The 23,954-nt window shown below is 36.4% G+C and overlaps 1 protein-coding gene across 1 annotated transcript in view; it reads left to right on the top strand.

The window, feature by feature from the left end:
* The window catches only part of WDR72 (WD repeat domain 72), a gene marked incomplete at both ends in the record, with an annotated part of 95,962 nt that extends 83,745 nt beyond the window's left edge, over positions 1–12,217 (top strand). The window contains 2 exons of the mRNA XM_079540737.1: positions 6,760–6,858; positions 12,162–12,217. Of these exons, the coding sequence (XP_079396863.1) occupies positions 6,760–6,858; positions 12,162–12,217 (155 nt within the window). The remainder of the gene's footprint in view (positions 1–6,759; positions 6,859–12,161) is intronic.
* Positions 12,218–23,954: the final 11,737 nt, after the last annotated feature.

Below are 23,954 nucleotides of genomic sequence, written 5' to 3'. Positions count from 1 at the left end.
ATATGAAGTATGGATTTCCCAATTTGTTTGTTGTTTTTGGAGAAGACATTGATGTACTGATAGGCAGTTATATCTACAGTATGGACTATCCAATACCATTGTTCTAATATGCTTTATATTTTTTAGAAGTACAGACAGGATAGGAGATGACATTTATTTAGTAACTACCAGAACTGCAGTGAGGCCTTCTTTCCTAATTCCTATAAGAAAAAAATGTATTTAATAATTTTAAAAAAAGAGGTGCTAATAATGATAATCAACTGATTAAACGACTCAGTCCTACATCATGTTTTGTCAAAAAGACATGTGGGCTTTCTGGCTAGAGAGGATATGGAGAAGAAAAAGCAGTATGTAGTGGTAGAAGAGTTAAGGATGGCTCGAGGTTACATTTTCCTTTTCATAATCCTCCTAAGTTTTACAGAAGCATATGCTCTGAGCTTTGCAATAAACGCTTTGTGGGATTTTATGGGAAATAATTTTATTTCTTGTAGCAGAACCCACTGAGACAAATTTAACTAGTTGGGTATTTTATTATATACAGTACATAGAATACATGGGCACATTCTGGTGTAAATCATAACTAAGATGGAGACAACTGCTTTAAAATTGAATGAATGTTTCATTGCACTAATGAAACAAAAACGGATGTCCTTTGAGAATGTAATTTGTTACACAGTGCCATATTTTAGTTGCGAGAAGAAGGGAAGTCCCTCCGGGTGAATAAAACTGCAAGGTATATTGGGGAAAAAAATCACTGAAAATTTTCGTTTTCCTGTCTGGGGTAATTCTGTCCTCATAGTTATAGAGAGGGATGGAAAATAGAGTTTCTAGTGTGTTTTTGTTTTGTTTGTGTGTTTTAATTTAAAATCTAGAAAAATCTTAAAACGGATTTTAGACTTTTTCTAGGAGATAAGTTATTTGGTTGCAATTCAAGAAGGGAGTGGAATGAACTTCATTTGCACACAGAGTGCAGCAGTTAGCTCCTGCTCCTCTGGGTGCGTGGTTCATATTTTTGCAGAATGAGCTGTGCATGTAATACACGTCAGTGTTTGGACCTGTTACTGCATTTAATGCAAGGATTTAAATTACTTTAGCTTCCAATGTGACTAGCTCCATGCTGGGATTTCTTGTTTGTTTATTTTTAATGGGACTAAAGACTATGAAAGGACCAACAACTGATGTCCTTCATCCCTCGAGTGAATTAGGGGTTATATGGCCTGAGAAATGATTTGGGAAAAAAACAGTTGAAAAAAAAGTTGAATTCAATTTGGAAAGCAAGGTTTCTAGGTGGACTTGGGTTAGTCTGCATACAGACAGGATGGGAGGTAAGAGCAAGGCAACAGTTTTTCAGAAAACGATCTGGATAACAACTGAGAATGATTCAACAATGTTCACACTGTGGCAACAAAGGCAAACCCCATAGCAGGCTCTGTGAACAGGAGTATCACCTGCAAAAGCTGTGAGGTCATCCGTGTGCTCTATTCAGCATTGGTAACACCTAGGCGACAGCCCCAGGCTGCTGCTACACTGTTCCATTGCACTGCTCTCATCCCACTGTAAGGGAAGGTGCTCCTTGCAGTCTGGAGTTGATTCATTATTTTCTTGCTTCTAGCTGATTGTAGTAAGTACTGCTACTATTTCACCTGCTATTTCACCATACTATTTCACATGAGTACCTTTTGCATTTTTTGTATTAGTGAAATAATTATTTCCTTTTAGGTTAGCATCAAAATACATGGGGAAAAAAAACAATGTAGCCCACTAATCCTTAGCTGTTGAAAGAGGAAGCAACAAAGGACTGTTAATCACAGATGTCACGGAGATGCACAGCGCTCGTGCACCTTTTCTCATACCAGAGCTGGGGGGGTTGACATGAAGCTATCAGGAACTTATCCAAACAGACAAAAGGAGATGCTTCCCTATGTGTATAGCATAGAGCCTCCCATGTTAAAGCAAGTCAGGATGTAGGGTGCAAAAATTCTAGACGTTTAAGGGAAGAGTGGGAAAAATTTGTGGAACAGAAATATAAAACAAAACAAATAATAAAAGAAGACTAGTTTTGGAACCTGAGATTCAGTTTGAAGTTTTGGAGACATTTCTGATGAAGTTTTACTAAGAAACGTCCTTTTTAAAATGATACCCTAAGCATTTCCCAGCTGTCAGCCCAGCTCCTTGGGTGTAATATGGTAACTGTAGGCCTAGGGCATCCTGGAACTGCCATTGCAGCATTGCAGCAGAGTTGGTTTAAAGCCCTTTGGAAATGAATACTTATCAACAGTTTGTTTTTTGTTTTTAATATTTTTATATATTTTTTTAATAATTTCTCTTCAAATTATTAATCCCTCTGATGAATACACAAAGCATCTTATTAGAAAGAAATGTTTATTTGTTGATTCACCTGTGTTCTGCAAGCTTTCTCCAATATGTCTGCCCTATGCAAGTTGGTATAAAGAACAGGTTTCTTGGAGTTTGGTATGTGATAGTTCATTTCTGAGTGGAACAAGGCTTTCAGGGCTTCAAACATAACATGAAGAAATAAGGTAGTGATTGGCTGTTGCCATGATTGGTACAAATTCACAAAGAAGAGCTTATCATTTTGCAGCACTCTCACATAAAGACCATTCTTTCATAGACTTATCACGGATGAGTCCATTATATTTTTATGGAAATAATTTGTTTCGGTTTCTTTTTTGCATTTGAAATATTTGGAAACTGTTTACATGAATGTTTCATTGAGCACTGTGATAGCATTCATTTGCTATTCTAAATTTTACACCTATTTTGCCTGTCTTTTTAGTGCTAGAACATAAGACAATCAAGTTCAGTAAACAATTCTTAAGAGCTTATTAATATGTATCAGGAAAAAATTACTGCAGTTCTCAGGACTGGTTCCGTACAAGGAAGATGTACCTCATTTTAACATGCTGTTTGATGTCATTTGACTCCCTGAAATTTCTCCTTTTACCTTACTTAACAAGAGTAATTTCTATTATCTATGTAGCAACTTAAATTACATCTTACTGAGCTAAAAAATAATTGGGGTCATTTTATCAGAAATGGCTGATGCTTAACTTTTTTCTCTGACTTGTAGATTTAGGGCTTATTTACACTCTAGATATTTACATCACTTGAGCTACACAAATTATCTTTCAAATGGAATCAAAAGTAATGTTAGGATTAATTTAAACCCAGTATAGGACAGGGTATCCTCAGAACGAGTAAAGATTGTACTGTCAATGGTTCCATTAGTTCTGAAATTCCACCAATGTCCTGGGCATGAGAAATTCAGAACTGTCTTTCCACTACTGACATTTGAGCATAAAATTCTATAACATAGTAAAGTAGATATCTATTTAAATGGAATTTTAAAAACATTTTTTTTCCAAAAATTATATAATGCTTTTTTTAACTTTCATACTTTATTTGGGCCAGACTGTTCTTTTCTTATTTTTAACTTCTCAATTCCCTTTGTTCTTCCATCTTCTATGATATTTTTAAGGTACTTTCCTCTTCAAATTGAGCATGTAACTTGATGTTTAAAAAAAAAAAAAAAAAAAAGACCTGGAGGCATCTGCCTAAATCCCTTTCTTTCTCACTACACTGTTATGTAACATCATAAACTAGGGTACTGTGAAGTGTATCTGCCTGAGTTCTATGTAGGAAGATATGCGTACAGTGGGGTAAGTGACAAGGTTAAGATACATTCCCTCACTTGCACAAGTGGCCCTAGCCTGATTTTCTGAAAGGTCCTCTTGCCAGCCTCATTTTCACCTGATGACCACCATTCTCCAGCAGCTCTTTCTACTTTAGCTATAGCTAATTGAGGTTTGCTTTTCTGTCTCTGCAAAAGCCCTTTCCATCTCTGTTTTCTGCTTCCTTTTAAACTCTTCCTGTAACTCCTTTCCTACCTGCCATCAGTGAAAGTTTCATCACTGTTTTCCATCACATCAGGTTATATCAGCTCTGCTCCTGATCCCTTTTTCTCATCTCACTTCTGTCCTTCTTGGGCTTCTATAACTCCATCTTCTCTGGTATCTCCCATCACTTCATAGTGTCCTGATGTCATCTATGTCAGCTGTCATCTCATCATTACCAGTTCTCAGCCTATCTGGTGTTTCTTCTGGCATTAGAATAAAGAACGAAATCAGATCTCTTCGTTATCTCTTCCAAGCCTTCCCACTACTTTCTGATTTACAGCTATCTGCTCCTTATACCTCCAAGTCGTGTTTAACTGAGAGCTCTTTCCACAACCCTACATCAGTATTTTAACAGACCCCTCTATTATGTCACTTTTGCGTGTTTGGCCCAGGCCTGAGCCAAAGCCTTTACTCTGCTAAACTTTTAGACACATTTTGTGTCAATCTTGGTGCATGTTCCGCATGTATCTCAGCTGAGAGATGTGATTTCATGTCTGGTTGTGGGGATGCCTAGAAAACTGTGCACCCAGTAGCCCTGCTTTAAGCATTTCAATTCTTTTAGTTAACAGAATGAGCTGAACTGAATCAAAAATGTGTTATATATGATAATGAGTTTATACTGTTTGGTCCATCCCCATCAAAGATCTGTTTCAGAGGTGTATATTTTGCTTCAGCACCACATTACATATTAAATTAAACACCAAGCCAGTTTTTTGTTGTTGTTGTTGTTCTTCCACTGGAATCCCCTTATCTTAACTAAGCTCAAATTATGTCGCTTCTTATAACTAGACCCAAGAGAAACTCAGAGTCACTTACTGAATGAAAACATTATTCACAGTTGATCCTGAAGCTGGGAGGTTTCCATTTCAAAAGGCTGATTCTGAATTTTTGGTCAGTGTTAGTTTTTTAGAGAGGTGATTTTGTGATTTTTCCTTCTCTCTAGAGGTGCTGCTGTATGCTTTGTTTTCGCCCTTTTACCACAAAGTTCTCTGTTGGAAATTTTCTTATTGCTCTGCTTCAGAAGAGTTCTGTCTTATAAATTCATGCTGCTGTAATGGCTCAATCTATCACTCAGCACAACAGAGCTGAGTACTTGATAGAATGAACTGTTTTAGAAAAAGTGTTGTAATAAATTGGGAACAAAACAAATGTCTAAATATAATATGCAAACTCGTGGTTTCCAGTTTTTCTTTTTGAAGTGGGAATGCCAGCCTTCAGATGGTATGGAAAATTGTTTAGATGTTGTAAAAATCCGAGGAAAACACAAAAATCTTTGAAGACATTTTTTTCCTGCACATCATAGTTTTTCATGGAAAAGAACATATTTATTTTAAGTTATTCTTCAGTGTCGGTTTTCCTAATGCAGGTTGTATTGTCAACACTTCCATGGCAGAGTTATGAACTAATATTCTTCCTTATGTGGAGAGGTTGACCGCTGATCCAAGTCCACTGTCATTTTTTGTAATGTTAGAAATGTAACCTGTGTTCCTGCTATTCCTAGGCAGTTTGTATGCCGCGTACTTACCATCTCTGGCAGCTATTCTTAGCAAAATCTACTTTTAAACTTCTTTTAATTTCCTTTTTTTTTTTTTTTTTCCAGATGAAATGTACAGTGTCATAGATTTTATTATTTTATTATGTCGTAATGTTGTATTTTCAAGGATCTGCCTCCACAGTCATGCTGAAGCATGATTGATTCACATGGATTCTGGGTAAATGTCAGAGTTGAGAATTATGGGAAGTTTTGATGACCTGGGGTCAGTAGCTGCAAACCAAAGGAATGTACAAAATAACAAAGTGGAATATGTGCATTTTGACATCTTCCTATCTGAATTGTACACTGAGGCTTTTTTAATTCACTCAAATTTTTGGAAAATTTAAATGGGCTCTGAAATTAATTGTTCAGCAAATATTCATCTGATAAAAAAAAATCCATCAAATGCAAAAAGGGAATACATTTCTTGTTTTGAATACAGGACAAAACTGGAATTGTAGCCACTGTGCTCCTCATCCACATGGTCTAGCTTGAAGTCTAGGACTTTGCTTACTTTTAAAGATATTAGAAAAAATGTCTTTATTAATGCCAGTCACCACTGTTTCCTTAAGAAATGAGAGTTTCAAGGGCACTGAATATTTGAGATTTAGTCCTTAGTCTGCTTTTCTGTAATGTAGCTCTGGGTTCATAAAAGCAGAAGAGAAAGAAATGAACACTGTCAAGAGAAATACCCCTAAGCTTTTCAGGAAAACCTATGTGGAATTTGTTGAAAGCTAGGAAGGCTACAAGTTGTATATTGACAAATAATTATTTCCATGAAAATATTTCCCTACTCAAAAATGAAAATATTTTTAGCAATTAATGAAAAGAATCAAATTTGACCATCTCTAAACTGCATTTCCACCTGTATCCTACTGCATGTTGAGTTACAACTGATTTTATTGCACGTTCTAGCTTGTTATATTCAACATATTTTCATCTTAACATATTTTTTTCTTCCTACTGATTGTCTCCAGCCATTACTAAACCAGCTAACTAGTCTTTGATATTGTATACTGCGTTCTTTCATGAAACAGGATAGCACTTTTTATGGTTATGAGATTATGTTCTTATTTTAGGATTGAGCCAGTGCCTCAAACTTCTCCCCAGATGAATTCTTGTCTATAGACTTTTCAACAGTGTTATGGCTGCCTATAAGTATTTTGAGTTTGGGTTTTATTTCAGTCTATCACTTGTATTTATAAAATACATCTTCAACATTGAATGGTCTGCAGAATATCAGGAAGTTTTTGTTTCTAAATATAAATTACGTCTCTCCCTCTCTGTTTTTATTCTTTATTGCTCCAGTTAGTGTGCTGAAGCATGACAAGAGCTCAAACTCGGCAAACTTCCAAGATGCAGAGGGTGCACCTGACAGATGTGTCTTAGAAGAATCTGAGAATCCAGGTGAGAACCATTTCAAGGCAGTTACCAAGTATCATGTGATAAATCTGACACAGCTTTTGGGTCGGTAAAAAAGGCACACTGTAATGCTGTTTCCTTTTTAGCAGCTGCAGTGTCAAATTAACGGTCACCTCTAGGGGTCACGGTGTTATCCTTTCCTCTTTCATCAAGAATTCAGGTCTTAGAAAGGATAAGGTCTTTATGTCCAAAAAGAAAGCTGACACAACTAGTTCATTATAATTAGTTTTGGACTACACTTCTTATTTAATATATATGCGATGTCTGACCCTTTGAAGGTAGAATGAGGTTATGAAAAATTAGAAGCACTGTATATGCTGCAGTTAAACTTAGCAGTGGACATTCAAATACTGTATCTCTGGAGGAAAGCAAATTGGTAGTTTTAAATAGCTTGATTCTTTTCTCTAAATCAGTTCACAACCATTATTTCATTTTAATGACTCTTAACATTGATTCAGTTAAATACAAGAACATCCATAAAGTGCATTATTTTTGGTGTCTAAAAGATTTATCTTCATGTACTATCATTATCTTCCTAGTTATGGAATATCTAAGAAATTCATTAAATGAAACCCAAGGGGAAACAAGTATGAAGTACATCTAATCACAGCTGATTAAAACATTCTATGCAACTAAATATTAAAATCTTACAAACAGTCTATGGGCTTGATCCACATACACCATATATGAAACCTGCACATAGTACTCATTAACAAAAGAGTTAAACATCTTTCTTCACTCAGTATTTTCCTCCCCTGCTTTATCTGGTTTCTGTGTACCCTCTTGCATCTTTGTGTGCTGATCCGTGTATCATATTTTTGATTCATCGTCTCTGTGGCCTGTCAGCTTAGTTAAGAGATTTCCAAATCTTGCAGCCTGTGCTGACAGGGGGCAGCTGCCAACAGTCCCCTGATCCTTCCCCAAGGAACACTGCTGAGATTTAATTTTCAGTCAAAGGGTGCAGTCTGAAATCCATGTCAGGTCCCCTAAGTCATCTCAGAACCCAGAAAGGACCCCTGTCTGGGGGATTATATTTCAGCACACTCCACTCCTCCAAGATTCCTTGGGAGTTCAACTGCCGTCATATACCTGATTTGAACTACATTCCTTTCTCATCTTTTCCACAGAAATGAACACAAGTATACGTTAGAATAATTGAAACCAATGAATTGTAAATTCGTATTCATTTTAAAGCCACGTTAGCTTGAACTCACTGCTGTACAGCAGAAGGCAGTATGAGATTTAGAAAGAAATACGTAATCTACTTGGGAAGGAGAGCCATGTAATTTCTTTGCCATGACCACCTCAAGCTGTTTCTGGTGCATGGTGCATCCTTCAGAAACCATCTGTACAATGGTTTCTACAATGATTCTGTGTGAAAGTGTGCGTTGCCCAAGATCTGTTCCAAGGTCTGTTCTAAGGTGAAAAAGAATTTCAGCAACGTGATGTGAAAGTGTTGAGGTGAGAATTAATGTACATTAAAGATAACATTAATTTGAACCTTGATTTAAATTATTATGCGTAGCAAAGTGCACACATTTGGATGGGAACTTGAATACCAATTCTACATTCTGCATGTCTATGTGAAGTAATGGAAAGGATAAAAAACTATCAGGAGGTGAATGTTGGCTAGCAAAAATACATGTTGATAAAGCATCTAAACTTAAAAACTGAGTTCCATGCGGTCCATCTGACATCATTAAACTGGTAATAAACAATGAATTACTCTGGCTTTTGTTTCTGTCCATTCCTGCATTTTAAGACATCTTGTCTTATAGGTCTGAAAACCTCAGGAGATTTCACTACTGGTCTCACTGCTTTCCACTGAGAATTTGTGGCTTGGTTGTCATGGAGACATCGTATTTCTCCAAGAATTGCTCATATTGATCCGTGGACAGGCGTAAATGGCCAGGCGAATGTGAGGAGTAAAGGGGGTTGGGCAGTACTATAAAATGACCAGAGGTTATGGGTCGGAAATAAGCTCATAGCAAACACTTAGGTAAAGAGAAAGAAACAGTTTCATTTTGTTTCAGGATTTCGTTTTTGCACTTTATGCCATTGTCTTCTTTCACTATAGACTGAAAGAAACTTGTTAGTCACTTGTCATGTCAGATCTTTGGTGCTTGTCCTGACACAGCTGTCAGCCTTCCAGCTCTGTGCAGTTCAGGGACACACAACAAAGAGCCAGGAACATGAATTATTTATTGCTCCTTGTGCGGATGAAATTCTGTGATAAGAAATTAAGACACTTCTGACCGAAGTGCTTGTTTGAAAGGAGAGATTTGATAACAGACTACATTCACTTAAAACTTACTACTTACTTTTAGTAGCAAACATTGAAACAATAATATGGCATTCAGTTGTGTAAGATTTTCTCTAGTGTTTCTCAGGTGTTTTGACTTTGAAATGGATCTTGGAATTTAAGAGTGCCTGGAAGGTCGGCATTTGATTTGGTGAAACCTGTGAATTTAGCTCTCTCTCTCATATTCAGTGTCAGGACAACTGACAATCATTTATAAACTTTAACTAAAGAGCTGTCATTATGTTTGTTTTGCAGACTCTGTTGCATTTAGAATATGTTATTATATGTGCAAAAGTGATGTTAAGAAATATCTTCACTTTATTATCCCTTCTGATGAGAAAAAGATGAAAGTATAACAGCATACCAGAAAGGAACTCCAAATATTTCTAGACACGGTTCCTTGTTGCATCTCCTGCCAGCATCAGTGAGGCTGGAGTACATAGCCATTAGTAGACATATCTGTTTACTGTGCTTTCTACCGGTGAAAAGTGCAGCCTCTAACCTTGACATAAGAGTGAAAGTTATTTTCAAAGTGATCTAAATTTTCTAAAATCACATAAAGAGAACTCTGCTTATTTTACTTTCACTCTCTTTATATTCCTGTACATGTTCTTACTGCTCCAGAGATAGGCCTCCAGCAGTCATGGAAAAAAAGGCCTATACTCAGATGGCAGGAATCCATCTGACTAACCAAGACCCCAGTCTGAGATTTACCTGTGATTTCTTGTATTCAGTGTGTGATCCAAGCTACACTTAGGTAGGAAATGAAACCCCTCAACCTGCACTTTTCTCTTGGATAATTCACAGCAAACACTTTTCATGTGTGATGGACACAGGTAAATGTCAGACTGCAGTTTCTTGTCTAAGTGAAATAGATTTTAGTTTCTCCCCTCATGTGCCTACAAGCTGCCATTATCTGTGATAGTGGCTCACGTCTATTTAGCCCTCACACAGAGGAGATACTGGGCTTCTCTCTCAAACGCCTAATAGTAGGTTTATCACTGCCATTTTCCCTACATGCTGAGGACTACTTCTGTTTGATATGCAAAGCCTTGGCTTTTCAAACTCTGTTCTGGCCTTGAACATAATAATCAAATAGGAATTGCAACAGAATTTTGTAGAACTTAACTTTTAATCACATTAAACTGCTGTAAAGAATTCACTGCATCTTAGAATGGTTCTTCAGTAGAAATAAATAGTCATAGCATTGTTTTCCATTTCAGCAGTCATTTTTTCTGCACTTACAGAAACCGAGAAAGAATCTGAAGCTGATCAAACTTAGATGTCTGAGTTCTATGTCTGAGCTATTCACCCAAATATTCTTACATAAACAGTGATGGAAAATTCACAACCCTAGAAGGCAGATAATCCTATTCGTAGGGCATTGCTTAAGAGTTAAGGGTATTGAAAGTGCTCTGAATTTTGTCAGTCTGAATCTGACAGGGACATAGCAGGAGTTTACACAATTGCAGATGTTTTAGTTTTCATATGTGCTGCAGTCCCATTAAAGAAGCTTCTGCAAGCATAGCACTCATGAGATTAAAAAAATAGATTTGAGTGGAAGTCAGAAGGAACAATATAGACACAGATGCCCCTTACCTCTTTTTTCCCCCAACAGACATATTGCAGTAGATCAAGCAATAGGTTGTTGCTTTCTTTGGTAATGGAGGAAAATTCAGCTTGATCAAGCAAAACAAAGCAACAACTGAAAGCTGTAGATTGGAATTAAATTTTTTTCTATCTTTGGCCTTCAGTAGGCAGGAAGTTTGGCTGAGTCAGCTGGTCCCTTCTGCAGCTCGTGATTGCTCTCTGTGATATCTTCACTGCAAAAACATCGTAGATATTAATTTTTTCCTTCTTCTTTCAGGACAGAATGTGATTCTGATCATATGACAGATAACAGTGAAAATACAAACAGTTTTCACAGTCTGCCATAGTTGCATGTCCTAGGTAGACCTTGACACAGAGATGGGAGAGATCTTTGACTGCTCCCAAAGTACAATCTTTTAGAGGCTGAACTGCAGGAAATAGAAATGAAAATGTGGAGATATAACAAGATCGGATACTAATTAGCTGAGTATGAAATGCTAGTGTCTGGAGATAATTGCAGAAATTAGGCCCATAAGAATTTCACTGTATTGAATGTGTTGCTGTGTCCCATCATCATTCAGCATTGCTCGTATTTGTTTGTTTGGTTTGGTTTGACCTTGTAAATGAAACTGTAAAATCAGAAGATTATATAGTTGACAACAGGAAAATGTGTCTCTCTTTATGTCTAAGACATAGATAGGCAGATAGATGACAGACAATAGGACAAACTGAGAAGATAGCCATTAGGCTGGGAAAGAACAGCGTGTTTCATGTACTCATAAAGAGTGCTGAATGTATATAAGCAGTGCTTCTAATTTAAGTAATACTTTTAATTCAGGTTGTAAATACATAAATATATATGAATTAAATGGGAGAAAGTCATGAAGCTAAAAACTGATGACTGAGATTACTCCTTACAAATTTAGCTATTAATGCCTTATTAATAAAGCTTCTTACTACTACTGTTTACAGCTAACACTGGATTGTTTCTGTTGAAATATATATATATATATAATTTGAAAATGCTTTTTCCATAGGAAATGCAAATCCTCTATTAGATATAAACTGAAATTATTTTTTGTGTTTCTATTAGAAAGTGTTTCATTCAAAACGAAAAGGTGAAGAAGACAAGAGGAGGACTGTTCACAGAAAAACTCTGAGGAAGGCTATGCATTCTCTTAAGCTACTTTGGATTCCATATTTCCTCATGTAAATTGCAATTATGATGTGAAAAGAATAGAAATCTTCTGGATGTCGATTTCTTGCTTTTTTAACACCACTGTGCTGATGCTGAGTCTTAATTTCATTACAAAAATATAGATTCTAAATCTACAAAAAGATTTTCAAATAACTTTTTTCTTTTTTTTTTAACAAAATATGTTTCTTTCTTTTCCAGATGACATGAAGGCACATCCCTGGATATCTAAGGTGTGCTCCTGTAAGGTGTGTTAGAAGACCCCACTTAGCTGAAAGAATACGAAGATGCACAAGAGCAGCCAAGACATAAGATAAAGGTGGAATGGACATGGGGTGGCTTGCTGTGGTTATTATTTTATACCTTCATTTTCAGAAGAAATATCTTCCATAATGTCAGCTGCTCTCTGCTGATTTACTGAATTCAATTCACACTTCTCTCACTAATAGATTTACAGTTATTCAATTTAATTTGATATTTCTAACATAGAAAATATTGAGTCCTTATTTTAGATGTTTTTCATTAGCTACAGCAGTGATTCCAAGTACTGATTGACTGTAAACTTGCTTCAGTTTGAATATTCTTTTGAATGCAACTAATTTAAATAATCAAACTCATTTTTTTCTCTCCTTTCTTCTCACTTTTATTGCCAATAGCATTTTGACACTAATAGAAAGCATTTGGCTAATTTGAAAAAATAGAGATTTTTTTTATTATTATTTAAATGAAAATGCACTGGAATATTTAGAAACAATAAAATATAAACAATTTTGTGCTACAGGTCTGCATGGGAAATTAATTTTAAGTCTGGTCATGTCTAGCATCTGAACTTTCCTTTTATACTGCCAGCAGTATAATCTGAATAAAGGTGCTCTGGTATGAAAATGGGAGAAGCCAATCTGAGTTCTCAACTGATGCACTTTGTTGAATTGCTGTTTATGCTCATGGGGAAAAGAAGTTACACATCTTTGTCCTTTTAAAAAAAAAAGATTGTGTTTGGAAAATAGTTGCGGTTCATGAGACTCATATATCACGTAGAGTTCTGAGGGATTTCTGCTGGTCTGCTTCTCTGAGCAGCACATTTGCTTTCTGTATTATCAATAGTAGGAGGGCTAATGAAGTCAAAGAGACTTGAAGATGGCATTGTTTGGATTTGTATGATGGTGGAAATCATAGCCTGATATTATGCTTCCTGTTATGTTAGCCATAATCTGCCTTATCTAGAAAATTGGATTTCTTTAGTGCAACAAGATCCTCTGGCGATGAATCCTTGTCCTCTTTGTGGGGAAATGTCGTGGCTGTAGGTGTGACCAAACCAGGTTGCTGTTATTACTATGGCTTGAATTTGACTGCAACATCGTAAGAAATAGTATTTGAATTTCATTCCACTGAAAATACAGCAATTAAAATAGGTTGAAGCCCAGGGCAGATAAAGATATTTAATTTTCTTTCTTCGGAATTATGTATACCATGCATAAAATGACATCTTTTATAGAAAAGTCAATGTGTTTTACATATTTGGTATGTTTCAGGAGGAGCTTTCATAGAATCACAGAATGTCCTGAGATAGAAGGGATTCGTAAGGATCATTGAATCCAACTCCTGGATCCATACAGGACCACCCAAAAATCACACCATAAGCTTTCCTTATTCTTAGGAGTCATTTTCATAGATAAACCATGCCTTTTGTTTATACAGGCTTATATTTGATTTATGGTGACTAAACAATCTAGACATGGAGTGGTATGGCTTCAGTCTTTCATTTATCATGCTGGATGTCTGTAGTAATTTCACTGACATATTTATACTTGCATAATGCAAGTTCTACACAGCCAAGAGCAGTACAAGCCTTCAGCTGACATATGCCCCCATCTCAAACTTTATGCTAAAATCAAAGATCAAAATATCAAGAAAGTGAAAATTAAAGTTATTAAAATAAAGTATGATTACAGGAACTTACTACAAAAAATCTGCAGACAGTAAACCAAATGTACCAAAAGCTTGAACCTTGCTATCTTCTTCACCACACACCCTCATCAACAGTCATCACTATTTTGCTTAAGTAATCTTCCACTGGCACAGAAACATCCATCTCCCTTCACTACCAACTTTATTGCTTTATCAGTATCTACTGACTTGCATGTTCTTAGTACAAGAGCAGCAAATCTCCTAAAGCCATTTCTACGAGGTATTCTTAAAAATAACTGTGTGTTCAAAAAGGTGTCAGAGCTCAAGGAACTGGCTTTGTCCATAACACCCAGTATTGCTGTGGCAGCAATTACATTTGTGTAGCAAAATATTTGATTGCTTGTCTTTAATTCATTAAAGCAGTGCACATCAGCAGACTGCCAATACAGACAGCCCTTGGAACGGGTTGTGCGATGACGATTGGTGTTTGCTACATGCTTATGTGTGCTTTGCGCTAATTACAGGTGCTGTATCAGCAAGGTACGTGTACTGTGACTGGTTAGGATGGAGTTAGCTGTGCTCTGGGCTTGTGTCTCCAGGTCTGCTGCCCCAAAGGCCAGCAGGCTGGGGATGGGCTGAAGGTGGGGAGAAAAAGAGCCAGGACAGCTGAACTAAACTCACCGAAGGATATTCCGTACTGTATGATGTAATGCTCAGCAATAAAATCTTGCTGAAAGAAGGTGAAAGGGGGAACTCTGTGAAAGCGTTGGCCTTTTTGAGTGTACTTAGGCCTTGCTTTCCAAGAACTGGATGAATAATTTTTCTCCTTTTGCTTCCACATGACCTTTGCGTTTTTTTTCCCTTTTCATTAAACTGCTCCTTATCTCAACCCACAAGCTTTTCTTTCCTTTCATTGTATTTTCTCCCCCTGTGTTTCTAAGGAGGGGGAGTGAGAGAGGTGTGGCGGTGCTGAGCTGCCTATCGGTTGTTAAGCCACCACAGGAAGACAAGAATTCTTCCTATTAGGTACATTTATGTCCCAGTAAAATTAACCTATTTCCAGTGTGCTCTGGATGCCTTTCAAGCAAGAGCTATACAGTATGTGCTCAGGATGAACTCTTGCTTAGAAAAATCTTTGTGTATCAAAGTGATGATTTTAGAGCTCTGTAGAAAAATACTACTAACCCCCTGCAATTGTTTCTCATAAGCCGTAATAACTGAAGAAATATTTATGTTCTAATGCACTCTGATGTACCATTCTGTTCACTGTTATGGAGATTGATTTTACAACAAAGTTGCAAGGTAATTATGAATGTATCTCTCTGTTGTGTTACATTGGAAGACTCCTACCAAAAGAAGTCACATAATAATATTTTAGAATACCCGTCCAAATTTTAGGTATGGGATAAAAGTTTAATGAAAGCCTACACTGCTTGGGGAGCAAGGCTTTACTTTTTGCTTCCTCCGGAAGTCATAGGGTCTTTTAAGTCAAATGATCAATTTGTAGTGTTTTAAGCAACGTTAGGACATCCTACCACTAAACAGAGCAGCTTCTCCCCACTTCAGCCTATGTTTTTATGTCTCCTCACTTATGTTTGCACTCATATGACTAGGCTGTGTCAACACGAACACCAGTCTCGGTGCATTGAACAGAGGAGTAACAAGCAGCTCAGGCCAGGAGGATGGGTGGGATATCATGTAAGTTGGTGGCAAGCCACAATTACACCAATATTATCTCAGCACAAAATTGGAGCTTTAGTGTGCTTTATGAAAGGGTGTTTCTTGAAAATAGACATTTGGCTTTCAAATCGTTTAGTTATATTTATATATAAGCTATATATGCTATATCTATAGTTATGCTTATAATTTGTTATATTAAAAAAAAAATAAGAATCCACTGATTCTTTATTATAAGCCCAAGCCTAAAGTCATTGACATCTCTTTAATGTGATGGATTTTGAGTTTTCCAAATGATTCATACTTGTTAAATGATCACTGATGGAGATTTCTGCCTGAAAACATCCCTAAATACTGAACCATTCATTTATAGCTCTAAATACAAGCCATTGCATTTTGAAATATCATGTACTTCCATTCCTGGGTTGTATTTTTTTTGTATTTTATTAAACAAGGCTCTTCCCCAATACAGTGGAAAATGCCCCTAAAGTACATTGGCGTAGAACTTGAAATACTTATATGAGATTCAGAGAGAAGAGAGTGAAACTCTTCGATAAGACCACTGTGTAACAGAGCCACAAGCTCCAAAAAGCACCAGGAATCTATAAATGGAAATGATTTTGCATATCTGACTGAGCTAAAGGTGTTGAAAATTCTGGAAACAAAATGGGAAAGGATGTAACGAAGAGCATCACTTCAGATTTTTACTCCTTCTGAAAGAGTATGTTTTCTGAAAGCAAGCTAGGGGAATGAGCTAGAGCATAAATCTCAAAGTCACTGTGCCAACACTGAACAGCTAATAGATGTTAGTTCTATGAAGAAAAAGTCCTGCTCCTCGTGTTTCAGATATTTCTGTTGATTTTTACAGGCCATTCTTGTATGATATAAGCATGCAGAGGAATTTCGAGGATTGATCTTTACCTTTTCCCTCACTCATGGAAAAGCCAGTATGAAGTGCTTGGCAGAGTTCTTGGTAGTATTACTACAGACTCCATTGATTTATGATTTGAGTCCACTGATCCCCAAGTAATTATTATTATTACAGATCCTTCAACAATATTATTTGAGAAGTAACACATCTATAGATGCAACCAAAGTAAAAAAAATACTAAGTCAGAATTGTCTAATCGAGGACCATGGGAAGTTTACCTCTTGAATGGCAGCTGCTGGATAGTCTAAAGGATGACCAGGAGCTGTGCTGCAGGACAAAGGTACCTCATGTAAACACTGCCTTCTCCACCTTCTGATGAATATGGGAGTCCTGGCTACAGTATGATCAGTAAGTACAAATATACCTGCCAAAGCGAGGCAGCACAAGTTCTTAAACAATGTTAAACGTTAGGATATCTAAATACCTGCTGTTTTCTTTTAGGGTGGACTGTATACCTGATGAAATTGTTACACAGTACTAATTTAATTGCACTTATCCTTTTATGTAGTTCTACAAACTTTAGCTAAAGACCAGAGCTTTGCAGCCTGATTTCCCGTTAAGTGTCTCACAATGTAGGGCTAAAAGCTATTTTTCTTCCTCTGGCAATATGCTCAGTAAGATAGCCAGGAAAAGTACCATCACTCGAGTAATATATGTCGTTTAATTAAGTACATCACTCCCTCCATTTTTACAGCAACTGAGAGAATTATTTTTGTATTTATTTTTAGCATTTGGAAGCTTAATACTCAGCAAGCAGAAAAATATTAACAGTATCCAGAACTAGTAAAATAATGGTATTTTTCCTATTTATTCTCAGATTTTATATAAATAATTTGTAAACTTCTTACTAATACGGATCTGGAGAACTCTTAAGTCACTACAAATTTCCCACACAGAAACTTAAGGCAATCAAATATTCTGTCCAGTTTCATAACTTGATTTTCCATAGCCACACTGGCAAACAGCGTGCCAAGTAAAATGCAGCAAACGTATTGTTGTTTGTTTCGGTTTATAGTCTTCCTGCCATGTAGATGGCAGCAGCACTCAAGCCTTGAAATTCACACCAGTGAGCTTATTCCATATCTCCATGCTTAAGAATATTATTGTCATAAATGAACTGAAAGTAAGATTATTTTTAAGATGGATATCAGGTTAGTTACATGTACTCTTAAACAAGCCTGTAACATCATGAAGTCAATTTTTAAAAGGCAAGGTATTTTATCTGCCTGCGAATATAGATGTCACAGTTTGTTCTTTGTCCATTATGACATTTTCTTTCTGCAAATTAAATTGCTACTATTTTTTTTTTACTGCGTTAGGTTTAGGACATGCAAGGTTTCTGAAGATCCAAAAATGTTAAGAGTTGCCAAGATATATAGGTTTTCCTGCAGAATGAGAAGCAGCTAGCAGGCGGTGTTGTCAGAGCATTCTTGTTCATGGGAAATGCAGAGAAAGGTAGTGGAATGCACAATGTAGGATTTTGTGCTGTAGGCTCTGCTAATTGTAGTACATCATAAAAATATCAAGAATATCCTGAAAGAGTACATTTTGAGGTACAAATATCTCTAATTGTACAGAATTGTCTGCGCTCTGACATTTGCTTTGCCTAAGAAGTACAGAGAGGTTTTGAAAGAGAAGCCACAAAGCAGAGACCCGGAATCAAATTTGTCTTTACAGCCTCTGTCTCTTTGCAGCATCGGCTGAAACCTCAGGGAGGCTTTGTGGGATCATCCTTAGGCCCTGGGAAGTAAAAGCAGTTGTTACAAGTGTGACTGGAAGTATTCACTGATAGGGCACAGAGGAAAAATTATCACAAAAAAAAGAAAAAAAGTGTGAGGATGTTAGTTCCTTGTGTTAGGAAATACTTTTTAAACACTGACTGCAAAAAAAGTTGTGTATCTGTACTTTGCAGAATAGAAATAGTGACAAGGCACAACCTTGCTGTTTTGAAAGGGTGGATGGGTGGTCACTGCATATTGTCAGTAAAATATAAAACAAAAATTACTCAATAAAACGTTGATAAATCCCTGCCCAAACTTTTTAGGCTTATCCATCAAAGCATGTATTTCCTTGGTGACTTTTTTGCAGAATCACCTTGGAGTATAACTTAAAACTGCTCTTTAGGAGTGTGAGACAAGCAACAATGAGATTTTTAACTTTTAAAGAGGTTGAACAATTTTAATGGATTGGATCCTGAGAAAAAATTGGGGATGACATTACAAGGGAAGATTCATTCTAGCCACTGCTTCTTATATTTGTTGCTTTCATTATATAGAGTGACAGCCCAATGAATCACTGGATGGACTGTTGGTCTGACAATTTGGGAATCATCTGAGCAATTAACAGGCAGTCAGCCAATTGCAGTGGCTGGTGATTAAATTACAGAGGTTCTTTGGTGGTTTCCATAAAGAAATCTCTGGGAAGAGTTAGGTGAATCCACCATCTATCATATCATGAACATGAGTCTTCTTATGCTTACTTGCTTATTCAACTAAACACTCAAGAATATTGTATCACTTGAAGTGTTGGTATTTGAAAGACATTTCATGCATTTAGTTTTTGCTGTGCTAAGTCTGGACATTATGAAATCTTTATCTTTAAAATTCCTTTTGCAAGAGGTTTCAGAAAGTCCTTTCCTTGCGTCTTAAATCACATATCTGACTAACTCTGATTGCTTCACTGGTTTCTTTAGTTTTCTTACTAAAAAGTGCCTTCTTTTTATTTAAGTCCTTTACACAGATTGTTGGTTAGCCCACAAAACCATATCAACTTCTGTTACTCCTCTGTGCCTAAATCTGTAGATCTGTGTGTGCTTCTTTCTTCCTTCCGTGTGTGACAAATCTATCACACTGTTCCCAGAATTCTGAGTTTTTTCTTCCTTCAAGGACACTCAGGGGTTAAACTTCCACAGGGAGAGAACAAGGTAAAAGCAGCAATAAGGAAGAATAGGAAGAATTAAACTCTATTAACAAGAGTAAATATACTAGCATGGCCAAATTATGGTCACAGTGACCTGCAAGCTGCACTCTGATCTTTTATGGTAATTTTGACCAGAGCTGCTGAAGGTAAAAGATAGGTCAGTACGCTAGGAAGAAAGGATTTATGGGAATTTACGTAGGATACATATAGCCATAGCCACAATCCTGTACACAAGTGCAGTGGGCAAAGTTCTCCACTGCACTGAGCTCACTCTCAGAATTCTTGAAAAGGAAATGGAACAATAAAATGGACCTCAGCAACACTTAAGATCTTCTTAAGCATTTAACACTTTCCCCTGGAGCTAGTCTTTTTGGATTAGCCAGGAAAGTGTTCTTGTTAGCTAGCTAGGAGAGAAGGTAGTCCTACACATTTTAATGCTTTTACATTTTCTCTAAAGGTACTAAAACATACTTAAAACAGGAGGGGGGCTTGTATGACTTCCTTAGAGATAGATTCAACTCCCTTGCACATACATTTTTTACAAGGTATTGAAAAAATGAGTCCCACATTAGATGACATGATTTCTTATTGGGCATTCTGTCTTCCACCCACTTTTACTCAGCCAAAAACTACCTCCAAAAGGACTCCTAGGTACCAGTTTGTCAGCATCAACTAGTGGGTTAATACAGACTTTACTCCTTTCTCTCCCCAGTGTTCAGGAGAAGATGATGAGAAAGGGACAGAGCCAGAGGTTAGTGAGATAAACCAACTGGAAGGTAGAAATATGAGACTTGGGAAGCAGATGATGAAGAGGAAATGTTAGTCTTTATGTTCAGGTATTATGCAATTGAGAGAACTGCTGGCATAGGATAGTTTTCCAGTGTTAAAAGGACCATTTGGTTTGCTAAAGCATAGCAGTAAGTGATATAAAAGAGAACATAAGCAACTTCAGCTTACTAATCTACCTGGCAAAACAGCCTTTCACATTCCTATTATAGTCAGTATTGGATTATGTTATGAATTCTGTTATGCTAAAAAAAGTAAAAAAGTAAAACTGTATGTACCTGTGGTAAGATAAGCAGTGAAATCTCTCCAAGAAATTCTAACAGGTGCTTGGATAAGCATTGCTAGAAATCTGTCTTGCATTTGAATAGACTATTGATAAAATGAGTGAATAAAACTTAGACAAATATAGAGAGATAATACAATAAAACAAATGGCCCAAATAGAGGGCTATCCTGATTTGAATATCATCATGAAAGCACTTTACCTTTTGCTGAATCTTTTCAATAACCCTGGGCTGAAAATGGTGCAGCCATGTAAATAAGACAGTTGCACCTTGACCACATAATGTGAAAAATTGCTAGTTCTCCATAATTGCACTGTCAAAAAATTCCTTATCAGTATGCAACCTCCTATTACAGACAAGCAGAATACAGAAAAATCTACACAGTCAGTCTGCAGCTTTCAGTGTTCTATTCTTACTGTTATTATCAGCAATGGCGATTATCTCAAAACGTTCAACAGTAAATTCGGGGGAATAAATGGGAACATTTCTCCTAAGTGGTGTATAACAATACCTGACATTTGTAAAGCACCTTTCATCTGTAAGAATCCCAAAGTGCTTTACAAAGTCTGCTGGGATCACTTCACCCACCACTGAAATGTAGCTATCTCCACAGTGAAATTCAACTTCTATTCCACACAAACACCATTGCACAAGAGTGTTTTTGAAAGAAGTGACAACAGAGTGAAATGCATTGAACTGTTCTTGTGAAAGTTATCATAGAATCCTCAGTGACAGCCAGTGGTTAAAGCTTTGGTTTGGCATCTGAAGCAAAAACCAGCAGCTGATTCACTCCCTCTGCCCTCATGTGCTTCCTTGCCAGCACACACACATTCCTGTTCTCTTTTTTTTCTCACAATGCTGTACTTATGATGAGACCAGCAGCTCCAAGCATACTGGCCAGTTTGGCCTTGCTTATCTCAACTACAACCAGCAATGACTATTGAATAAAATACTACTAATGAATTCAGTACTGATGATGAAAGTAAGTCTGTAGTGCCTGTAGTTATCCTTAGAAAGTGAGTCATAATGAAAACAGGATGATTACAATTTGTAGCAAAAAAGGTGGGCACTACTAATTCAAGACCAGGCTTCTTTCACAATGTGGGTCTATTTGAGCTTAACTGTGTGAAAATAAGTACTAATCTGCTGTGTTCCATGAAGTAAATCTGTTCTTTCACTATCTTAGTACTATAGCATTTGTAGCATACATAGTATTTCTAGGATTGGGTATGCCTGTTCCATCAGAGAAGGTGGCTAGATTTAGGTGCTGTATCTGTAGTAGTAAAATAGAGCAAGGGAAAGTTCTCAGGTATGGGAACTATCTTATCTATGATAAATTAAGGAGACACTCCATGTTTGTGACCTGTAGGAAATAGCACAGTCCCTATGAGAACATCTAGAAAATGCTTGAACACATATGTCCTTGCTCTGCTGGAAGGCAAAAGCGTTTTTCTCTCAACTTTTCTTTCAGGTCTTCCACTGCCAGTTGGCTTTCTGCCAGGCAGCCAATGTAGGCCCACTTATTTTGCTATTACGTATATATGTAGCAAAAGCGTGTACATGAAGTATACATTAAGTGTAGTAGTTGTGCATTTCTGGAAGTGATAAAACTCAGATCCTCTTTTATAAGTGGATCTTATTGCCTTCAAGAGAAACATACGGAATGCTGTGTGAGTCATCTTGAAAGTGCTCTACACATATTAATTAAATTGTGGAGCTGAAAATGCATGTTCTTGTGACAGTTTCCTATTACATTTTCATCTCATAGCAGGTTGGGAGGAAGCCAAGGCAGGGGATACTGAATTTTGGAGAGCTTAGTTCCTGCTGTTGGTACAGATCTGATCCCTCCAACTTAGTTTATGTCTGTAATGAGTGACATTAAAAAAAAAGTAGGTCCAAAAGGGTTCAACCCGCTGCTGGGTTGCTATTTTATCTTACATGTTATCACTTCTATGGTCTTGTCTGTTCTTCGGCAGCATGGGACTCAGTAAGTTCTTTCTCTTTTAAGCCTGGGAGAACATTGCACATTGCCTCTACAGGGCTGAGCAAAAAAATAGCTAAATAGATAGAACTGCTTTACCACTGAGAGTGTGATGGTTTCTGCTCTTCCAGTTACAGGTAAGGAAAGAAACCAACAGAGGTTTTTCTGAAGAAGATACTGACTATTGTATTTCTTTACTAGAACAAATGCAGGTAAATAAATTGAGTTCTCATTCTGTACATAAACATAGACAAAATATGTACACATATTTATATACATTATATAAATTATAATTATAATAGATTTTATATATTAATATAAATTTGCAACGTTAACTTTTAATGCATTTTAAACTCTGTCAAATTATATAATTTAGCATGTCTGATAGCAGATATTTTATATCCTAATATAGAACGTTTTGTATTTGTGTGCAAGATAAACTCTAATGGTGTACTCACACTATGATTTCTTAAGATGCCACTCAGAATATCTCATAGTAGATTTAGAGTCATTATGTAGAGATACTGATAGATTTTATTCTTAATATTGTTACATAAATAACAGATGAGAAAGTTTTGCATGTTAACTTACTGTTTATATTTGGTAAGTATGTAGAAATAAAAGGGAAAATCTCAAGTGATTGTAATTTACTGTAGCAAGTTTCTTTAAATACGTCTTTTGCACAAATACAAAATATTCTACTGCCAGAGAAACAAAAAGATATGTGCTCATGACTCATATTGGTTTTCTGGAATATATGTTAGGATGCAAAATACCTAAATTAAATCATTTAATAGCATTTTAAAGTCATTAAATTGAATGTTGTATTGATAGTATTTGCTGTATGTCCACTGAAATGCACTCACTGATTACAGATGATTTCAAATTGAGTCCTGTGTATGTATACATACACAAACATGTACACACATTGATATGTACTTTGATATATCAGTTATTATACATCCTGTATTGAGTCCTATTTTAAAACGGAATGTGAAGATTTCAGTTACATCATGAAATGTTAGTTACAGGACTGCAGACAGAATACTTAGCTCTTTCCACTGTATGTATCTTTTATGCACCAATTTTTATTTGTATTAGTCCATGTCTTTTCATAATCAATAATATAGCCTCATAAAGCTTCCAAACTTTTATATACACATTTAGATCTCTTAAAGACATTTTAAAGAAAAATTAGTCTGATTTTGATCCTGACAGTCAAACCAGAACATACAACTGATATATTTATCTGCACACTTGAAACAAGGCAGGTCTCAGCTAATATGGTAACAAAAGAAATCTAGTAGAACCTGGCCATTTGTTTTCCCTGTCTTCAAAATCAGAGGCAGAAATTCATAATTCTTTTTATAATCACTTAACGTCTGACCACCACAACTTCAGTAAAAGCCATATCCTCCTTAAATTGTCAAGCTTTATCCTTTAGTTGACAGACAGTTGCTAATCACTTGTATAATACCTTGAGCAAATTTCAGGCCATAGGGGGATAGA

This window comes from Tetrao urogallus, assembly GCF_951394365.1.
Source record: "Tetrao urogallus genome assembly, chromosome: 11".
Classification (NCBI taxonomy): Eukaryota; Metazoa; Chordata; class Aves; order Galliformes; family Phasianidae; genus Tetrao; species Tetrao urogallus.
This window is presented reverse-complemented; position numbering and strand designations above follow the sequence as displayed.